A 9394-nucleotide genomic window follows, 5' to 3' on the forward strand; every position below is an offset into this window, starting at 1 on the left:
AAATTTAAAAACTTATGCTCTTTGAAATACAGTATTCAGAGAATGAAAAGACAAGTCACACTCAGAGAAAATATTTGCAAATCATACACATCTGGTAAATACATACAAAATATATAAAGAATTTTTTATTTTTTTTATTTTTATTTTTTTTAATTTAATTTTATTTTTTTTTTAAGATTTTATTTATTTATTTGAGAGAGAGAGAATGAGAGACAGAGAGCATGAGAGGGAGGAGGGTCAGAGGGAGAAGCAGACTCCCCGCCGAGCAGGGAGCCCGATGCGGGACTCGATCCTGGGACTCCAGGATCATGACCTGAGCCGAAGGCAGTCGCTTAACCAACTGAGCCACCCAGGCGCCCCAAATATATAAAGAATTTTTTAAAACTCAGTAACAAAAATGGGCAAAATATTTGAAGAGATGCTTCACCAATGAAGATATACAAATGACAAGCACATGAAAATATCAAATTCATTAGTCATTTGGAGAACGCAAAGTAAAACCACAGTGAGATAGCATTACACACCCATTTGTATGGCTAAAATTAAAGACAAGTGTTTGCAAGGATATGGAGGAACTGTAGCTTTCTTACGCTGCTGCGGGAAATCTAATACCTAGGTACATTCACTTTGGAAAACAGTTTGGCAGTTTCTTAAAAAGTTAAACATCCAGAGCACTTGGGTGGCTCAGTCAGCTAAACGTCCAACTCTTGATTTTGGCTAGGGTCATGATCTCAAGGTTGTGAGGCCCAGTGTGGAGCCTACTTAAGATTCTCTTTCTCCCTTCCCCTCCCCGCCGCCCAAAAGTTAAATATATCTACCATATCCAGTCATTTTGCTCCTAGATAAATGAAAGCATATATCCTTACCAATACTTGTACACAGATGTTTATAACAGCTTTCAGTGACTAAACCTGGAAATAATCAAATGTCCATCATTTGGATAAACAAGCTGCTATATTCATATAATGGACTACTATTCAACAATGAAAGGGATGGACTGTCAATGCATGCTGTGTCATAGATGAATGCGAGAATCATTATTCTAAGTGAAAGAAGCTAGGCAAAGAAGTGTACTGTTTGAATGATTCCATTTATATAAAATTCTAGAAAATGTGAACTAGTGACAGAAAGCAGATTAATGGTTACTTGGGAACCGTAGGGGTGGTGGTGGAGAGGGCCAGGAGGAAAGGATTCTAGAGCAGGAAGAATCTTTTGGAGGTGATGGATATGTTCATTGTCTTGATTGTGGCAATGGTTGCAGGAGTGTATACATATATCAGAACTTACCAAACTGAGCACTTTATGTGCATTTTATTGAATGTCAGCCATACTAAAATAAAAATAAAAACTATCTTTGTTATCTGACCACTACTGCTAACACATCTAAGATTAGTTTCTAAATTTGCTAGATCTTAAGACTGAACAAAGACTTCTTTATTTTTATTTTTATTTTTTTTTAAAGATTTTTTTATTTGAGACACCGCAAGAGAGGGAACACAAGCAGGGGGGAGTGGGAGAGGGAGAAGCAGACTCCCTGCTGAGCAGGGAGCCCGATGCAGGGCCCGATCCCAGGACCCTGGGACCATGACCCGAGCCGAAGGCGGATGCTTAACGACAGCCACCCAGTCGCCCCAAGACTCTTCTTTAAGATACTGAGTTCCGGGCTTCAGAATTACTAGGATAGGACTGAGGAATCTGTACTTGTAACAGACACTCTAGATGATTCTTCTCATTAGTCAAGCTTGGAAAGCACTTGACCCAGATTAAATTAATTGCACTTTGGTCATCTGAATACCATTTCCGTGTGTGAGAAGGGGATGTTAGGTTTCTAGTATTAACAGAAGGGCTACTCCTAAGACACCTAATGGTGCTTCTTTTATTGTGGTCAGATGAGACCCTTTAGAAATGGACAGAATTCTTTTCTCAGCAGTCTGTAGTATACTGAGGTCAGCCTTGCCTTATAAATTCCTGAAGTAACAGAATGGAAATCTCTTAATAGCCCCAGCATTAGTTAATATTACATTAAAGAGTAAAAAAGAATCTTATTTATGTACTTTGACAGCTCACATCAGTATATGTTGTTAGTGAAAAAAAGTTTCATATCCTGTATAGAAGCTATAAAATAACAAATTGGGAGAAGAGGAATAAGATGAATAAAAAAACATTGTTATTCTCTAAATGTTCTTTAAACGGATATAGCAGCAGCCTTTCATAAAACTCTGGAAAAAACAGCTTGACCTTATTGCCCCCTTTCCAACGACGTCAAACAAAAGGAAATTATAGAATAAGTCTGTCTAAATTTTAAATGGCTTAGTTATCGGAAGACTTTAGAGAGCAGTTTTTCCACAAATCATCCTTGTGCTATTTGGTCTTGATTTTTTTTTTAAAGAGTTGGTGAGCCAACATGTAATTAATCACTTTTGTTGGCTTTTAAGGAAATGAAACTGCAGTGTACCCTTTGGCTTTATTGTTCTTCATTTTGGTGTTTTTTAGTGTTGCAATGTAATATGAGAACCTTAGGTGGATGCTTAGCGTTAATAATGTGAACAAAACAATGTGAAAGAAGTAATTTTTTTTAAATCAGCTTATACAGATTATACTGTTTTCGTACCTTTGCACCTTTCGTATCTCAGATATGAGCAGCATTACTGTGAAGGTCCCTTAGAGTTGGGAGTTGTTAGAGTGTACCTCCCTTGTCAGTGGATGGGGTTAGTCCCTGTGTACAAAATGGCAGTATCCACTTGTTATTAATTCCCATTGTTTCTTCCTCCAAAATCTAGTTTGGATTGATTATTCCTTTTTCACAGCTGCTGCCACAATCGGTGAATAAGAACAGATCCATCTCATTTCATGGAGAAGGGGTGGGAACACCCAACCAGTTTTACTTTCTTGGGCTCTGTTCCATCAGAGTAGTGAACTACCTTCCATGTGTAAATTAGACACGATTTTTTAAATTAAGCATTACTAATCATTGTCATTATTAAAAGTTTACCTAGAGTACACTTTTAAGATAGACAGATACCTGGATGTATGCAGGCACCTTCCTTTAACTTTTATTAATTTGAAATCATTTTTCCATTTTTAAACCAGTAGTTGTTTGTTTGTTTAAGTTTGTTTTTTTTTTTTAATTTGACAGAGGGAGCATAAGCTGGGGGAGCGGCAGAGGGAGAGGGAGAAGCAGGCTCCCCACTGAGCAGGGAGCCCAACGCGGGGCTTGACCCCAGGACCGTGGGATCGTGACCTGAGCCAAAGGCAGATGCTTAACCGACTGAGCCACCCAGGCGCCCCTTAAACCAGTAGTTTTAAGGAAAATTCCAGTAGGCTCTGTATGGAGATTTTTTTTTTTAATTTATTTCTTTATCTCAGAGAGAGATCGAGAACACAAGCAGGAGGGGCAGAGGGAGAGAGAACCCCAAGCAGATTCTGCGCTGAGTGCAGAGCCTGATGTGGGGCTCCCATGACCCCGAGATCACAACCTGAGCTAAAATGAAGTCAGACGCTTAACTGACTTTGCCACCCAGGCGCCCCTCTGTGGAGATTTTAAAACTATACATCCATTCCCATCTGTTCCTCCCTTCCTCTCCTCCCCCTACCCCTTTCAAAAACACAGACCTCTGGGATGGGCATTGCTCCACCCTAATGAACTGTTAATGAAAAAGATACTAAGTTCCAAAGACTTAACTTTTTGGTTTTGGTATTTAAGGGCATGCTGGCTTCAAAATGAGTTGGGAAATATTCCCCTTCTTCTGTTTTTTGAAAGAGTTTGTGTAAGATTGTGTTGTAGGTTGAATTGTGTCCCCTGAAAAAATAGGTTGAAGTCCTAATCCCCAGTACCTTAGAATGTGACATTATTTGGAAAAAAAAGTCTTTGCAGATAAAATATTAAGATGAGGTCATACTCAATTAGGGTGGACCTTAATCCAGCATGACTAGTATCCCTTACAAGAAGAGATACAGACGTGAGGGGAAAATGTCCGTGAACATGGAGGCAGAGCGTGAAGGGCTGCATCTACAAGCCAAGGAGCACTAAGGACTTCTGGCTACCACCAGAAGCTGGGCGTGAGCAAGGAAGGATCCTTCCCCATGAGTTTTAGAGGGTGCAAAGCCTTGGCGACACCTTGATTTTGAACTTCTAGACTCCAGAACTGTGGGATAATACATACTGTTGTTTAAGCTCCCTAGTTTGTGGTACTTCATTATGGCAGCCCTAGGAAACTCATATAAATTTGCCCTATTTTTTTTTCTTTCAAGTTTGTTGGAATTCACCTAGTGAAACAGGATGTAGTTTTCTTTGTGAAAAGATTTTTAACTACAATTCAATTTCTTTTCTTTCTTTCTTTCCTTTTTTTTTTTTTAAAGATTTTATTTATTTATTTGAGAGAGGGAGAAGGAGAAGCAGGCTCCCCGCTGAGCAGGGCTCCATTCCGGGACCCCAAAATCATGACCTGAGCCAAAGGCAGACGCTCAACTGACTGAGCCACCCAGGCACCCTGAATTCAATTTCGTTAATAGATATAAGCTACATAAGTTTTCTGTTTATTCTTACATCTATTGGTAATTTATGTCTTTTGAGGAATTTGTTCATTTCATCTAAATTACTGAACTTAATGTTGTAAAGTCAAGTTTGTATTTTTTGATATAAGGATGGTCCCTCTTTCATTTCTGATATCAGTAATTTGTGTCCTTTATTTTCTTTGATTAATCTAACTTAGTGGTTCTCAACTGGGGGCAACTTTGTCCTCCCCACCAGGGGACATTTGGTAATACCTGGAGTTATTTTCAGTTTTTGCACTTGGGGCATCTAGTGAGTAGAGACCAGGGATATTGTTAAACATCCCACAAGGTATGGGATAGCTTCTCACAACAAAGAATTATGCACCCCACAATATACATAGTGCTGAGGTTGAGAAACCTGTCCTAGAGTTTATGATACACCCCCTACTTTCAAATAATATTATACCATTTGTGTTTAATATAAGCACTTAAAATATTTCCATTTATCATCTTCTTCCATCCTTTATGCTACTGTGGGCATACAATTTACCTACTGTACACATTATAAATCATACAATACATTGTTACTATTTTTGCTTTAAACAATCTATTAAAGAAACTTGAAAATAAGAAAAAATATCTAATTGTTACTCATGTTTTTAATACAATTCATTTCCTTTGTAGATCCAAATTTCCATCTCAGCTTCTTTTTGTCTAAAAAATCTGTATTTTTGCCTTCATTTTTGAAGTATATTTTGGTTTGGTATAGAATTCCCCACTGATAATTTTTTAAATATCCTAAAAATGTCTGTCCACTGGGTTTTTTGTTTTGTTTTGTTTTCATAGATTATAATAAGAAATAAAACCATTGTTCACTAACACAAGTTTTTTAAAAAACAACCTGTTTATTTTAGGGAGTATTTCTGGATTTTGTTATAATATTGAAAAATAATTACTTAAAATTTAATGCACTATGCTCAGATCTTGTAAACAGACTTGTTTTTGACTTGTGTTTTTCCTTTTCTCTATTTCTTTCTCCTTCATTCATTAAAAAATTTTGTTTTTTGGGCCGATTACCTCTCTGAGCCTCAGTTTTCTTACCTGTAAAATTGGGCTACCAGTGATTCTCACAGGTTTGTTGTGAAAATTAGATGGAGATAAAGGATTCAAACTGTCTAGAACAGAAAGGACTCATAAAAATGCCTTCCTCCTCATCCAGCTTCAGCTGTTCTCACCTCAGAGTTCATGTGTGGCAGCGGATCAGCAGGAGTCCCTACTCTGAGTCCTTTCTGGCTGCATGGCAGTAACTCTGTGTAGACATGTTGCCTGCCCTCTGCACAATCCCTATGAGCCAGTATAACCACAGCTGGGCCAAAATGGGGAGCTCTGGTTGGACCATGAATGAACACTCTTGTCACTGCTTCTGATTTCTGTTCCTACCAATAGTTCACATGTTGATTTTAAATAAATCTGATCTTTTACTCAAGCAAGGTTAGAAGATATTTTTTCAGGATGCTTTAATCTGTTAATTTAAATTATTTGAATATAGTAAAAATCCAAGACATCTTGTATTTTACACAGTTTACATATTTAACTTATTCAGAGTGCTCTTCCCTCCAGTTAGGCTAAAGTTATAATCATTTTCCACTTCTCAATTATACAGACTAGCTGCAGTTATTTAATGTAACAGATTTTTCATATTAGGAAAATATTAGACATAATTAGCTGTTTGGGGTAGTTGGTCTTGTAATCAACAGTAAAAACCATTCTTTCCAAGGGATCTAATTACCTTAGAATATATAATAATGGTATTCCTATTAAAGGGTGCATTCATTAAAAGGCTCTTTTCTGTCCCAGCAAGAGAAACTAACTAGCTATGGTAGACTTCTTTTTGTAGATAATATTTTGCTTTCCTTAAGAGTTGGGTGCTATTTTTGGTCCATACCTGGTCCCTTCCCTCATTGTGTTTCTCCTTCTCTCCTCAGTGGGCCTTCGGAGTGACGCTGTGGGAGCTCATGACTCTGGGCCAGACGCCCTATGTGGACATTGATCCCTTTGAGATGGCCGCATACCTGAAAGATGGTTACCGAATAGCCCAGCCAATCAACTGTCCTGATGAGCTGTGAGTTTCTCTGAGCTTGAAGACATGGGTTTCATTCCATTTATGATACTAGAAGAGCCGGTCTCCGTATTCATACAGAGACTTCCCTTTGGAGAGTAATGACTCTTTAGACTTGAATTAGACTCATGGAGAACCACAGAGTCAGCCAGACTCATTCACTCTTTAATACATTTGACATTAGAACATTTTTTAGTTCTTATATTTGTAATGTTTAGTCTAATCTGAGAGACCAATAACGTACATAGTAAGAAAATACTGAATACTGTGTTAGTTATTCTATATAGAGTGTGTATCCGACTTTTATTGATACAGCCTTAGTTATAGAAAGCCTTTCTCATTGTCATCTTGCCTTGCCATTTGGTGTCAACTGATATGTAAGAAAAATGTTCCAGGCTGAGATAGTTCCTGTTTCCTGCCTTCCTCATGTAGGTAATCTTCCCATATAAAGGGAGTAGGGTGGGCAGGAGGCTATTGAGGGGTGATTGAGTGCACAGATGACTGTGGTCTTGCTTCCTGAATCCCCTGAAGGTTTCTATACCATGGTGAGGTGGCAACTTTTGCACTGATAGTACTGTAGATCCAGTGTGCTTAGAGCTTAGATTAATCTTCCTCTTCCTCCAAGTTCTTTCTCCAGAAAACACAGGTTGTTATTTTGTCTGTGTTTTAGGGATTTACATGAAATCTCTATATTTGCTGATGTATTTTGATATGATGTCATGAAGAATTGAAACCCACACATAAAATCCAGATAACGTGTTTTAGTTTCTTTTCATTTTAGAACTGCCCACATACAGTAATATTCATTGATTTTTAATATGTCATTCTCCCCATGCCCACCTTTAGACAGAAAACAACTGGCATCGAATTGACCTAAAGATTAGGAGTACTGTAGCATCATTAGCACAATTTCCCATTTTTGTTACTGCAGATTTGCTGTGATGGCTTGTTGCTGGGCCTTAGACCCGGAGGAGAGGCCCAAGTTCCAGCAGCTGGTACAGTGTCTCACGGAGTTCCACGCAGCCCTGGGGGCCTATGTCTGACTCTCCTCTCACAGTCCCATGGCATCAGGAGCACGGTGCCTGTCGGGGCTCCCTTGGAACCAGTCATGGATGCTTTGTACGTCACGCAACACCAGCAGAAGCACATATGTCTTCCAGAACACCGTGCCTTAGGAATGCTTTAGAATCTGAACTTTTAAAGACAGACTTAATAATGTGGAATATTTTCTAGATACCATTTTTATTAGGTTGAACTGAAAAGGTTTTTGTAAATTTTCTGGCCCCAAATTTTTTAAAACATAGTTACTTTGGACTAGGGGTACATTCTTACAAAATAAACAGTTTTAAAAATTGTTTAAACACAGATACCTGGAATAGCTATCTTAGTGCCAACTGCTTTTTTATTTTTTTACTTCATCAAGGTAATGTAGGTGAGTCACCTTTAAAGTTTTTTGTGTTTTTTTTTTTTTTAATATTTATCACTAGTCTTGGGAATGGTTTGTCTTCAGAATACATTACTTTTTCTTAGGAAAAGGAAAACAGCATAAAAAGATGTCTGGTTTGCCTTGTATAGGAAAAGGCAATATTGGAGGAAGAAAACTTAAAAGCTAGGGGACAAAAATTTTAAAAAACCCTTAGAAACAGAAACTATCCTTTTGTGGGAAACTGTTTCTTTTTTATTTTTTTAATGAAAATTATTTCTGCTTTCTTATTTTGGGGGAAGTAGAAGCTGAATTCATTGAAACACTTAAATTTTCCATGACCAGAAGTATGCTTCGGGCAGGTTAGTCAGTAGTAAACAATAGTGATTTTATTTATTTTTTACTCTCTGGGAAAGGAGATAACACTATTCCAGAAAGTGAAATCATGTTTCTAAGGTTAAGAATCCCTTTTATTGCACCTAGAATAGTGCTATGCACAGAGGCGGTGCTTCAGTTGTTCTGGGTAGTGTAAAAAAAAAAACCAAAAAAGTAAACTGGTAAATTTTGTGCTTCAAGGCTGACTTAAGTATAAAGTTGTTTCTTAAAACACTTGAAAAATTAAAGGATTTGTTTTATAATAGTATTGAAAATATTGTTCATAATGAATGATTGGTTGTGTTTGGTAAGTCTTTGAACATGTGCCATCTAGATAGATACCCATGTAATCAGGCTCCTAAGCCCTAACACAGTTGCAGCTGACTCTCCTTAACCTCCAAGTTCTAATAATTTGGGATCATTATTACAAGGAAATATTACAACTTTGAAACTTTTCTCCAGAGCCATTAAATGAGGGATATGTATGTGTTTATGCTTGGTTGTAATTGACCTAAGGCAGAGTTGAATGAGCCTCCTAAATAGTTAGGCCTACCGGTGCCTGCCTCTACTCCCATTCTCATAGGTATATTAGGAAGAATGCACAGCAGTTGGAGCCTTTGCCATTATTAAAGAAGTTTTGTGAATCAGCACATCTGGAAAAATAGCTCACACAACACATGCTCTGTCAAAAGCAAGCCAAGAACATGATTTTTCTGAGTACCACTTATTAATAACACTGGTTCTTTGATTTTATGAAATACTCAGCCCCCTGAATGTCCAGTTTTCTAAAAGCTCTTTGAACTCTTTGTAAGTTATAAGTGTTTTTGTTCACAACCTGTAATCTTAGAAGGCATTCAGTCAACAAATATTTATTTGGTTCTTATATGTATTATGCACATAGAATGGTTCAACTCTAGCATCCCTTCCAGCATTCAGTGCATTCTATTTTGTGTTCAGGTTATTGCATTGTTGAGATATCACAG

General features: G+C 37.6%; 1 protein-coding gene across 1 annotated transcript in view; it reads left to right on the forward strand.

Moving 5' to 3' along the window:
* Positions 1–8676, forward strand: part of RYK (receptor like tyrosine kinase) — a 94152-nt gene extending 85476 nt beyond the window's left edge. The window contains exons 15-16 of the mRNA XM_044912562.1: positions 6480–6616; positions 7545–8676. Coding sequence (XP_044768497.1) covers positions 6480–6616; positions 7545–7656 — 249 coding nt within the window. The 3' untranslated portion in view covers positions 7657–8676. The remainder of the gene's footprint in view (positions 1–6479; positions 6617–7544) is intronic.
* Positions 8677–9394: the final 718 nt, after the last annotated feature.

This window comes from Neomonachus schauinslandi, chromosome 1 (genome assembly GCF_002201575.2).
Source record: "Neomonachus schauinslandi chromosome 1, ASM220157v2, whole genome shotgun sequence".
Taxonomy (NCBI): Eukaryota; Metazoa; Chordata; class Mammalia; order Carnivora; family Phocidae; genus Neomonachus; species Neomonachus schauinslandi.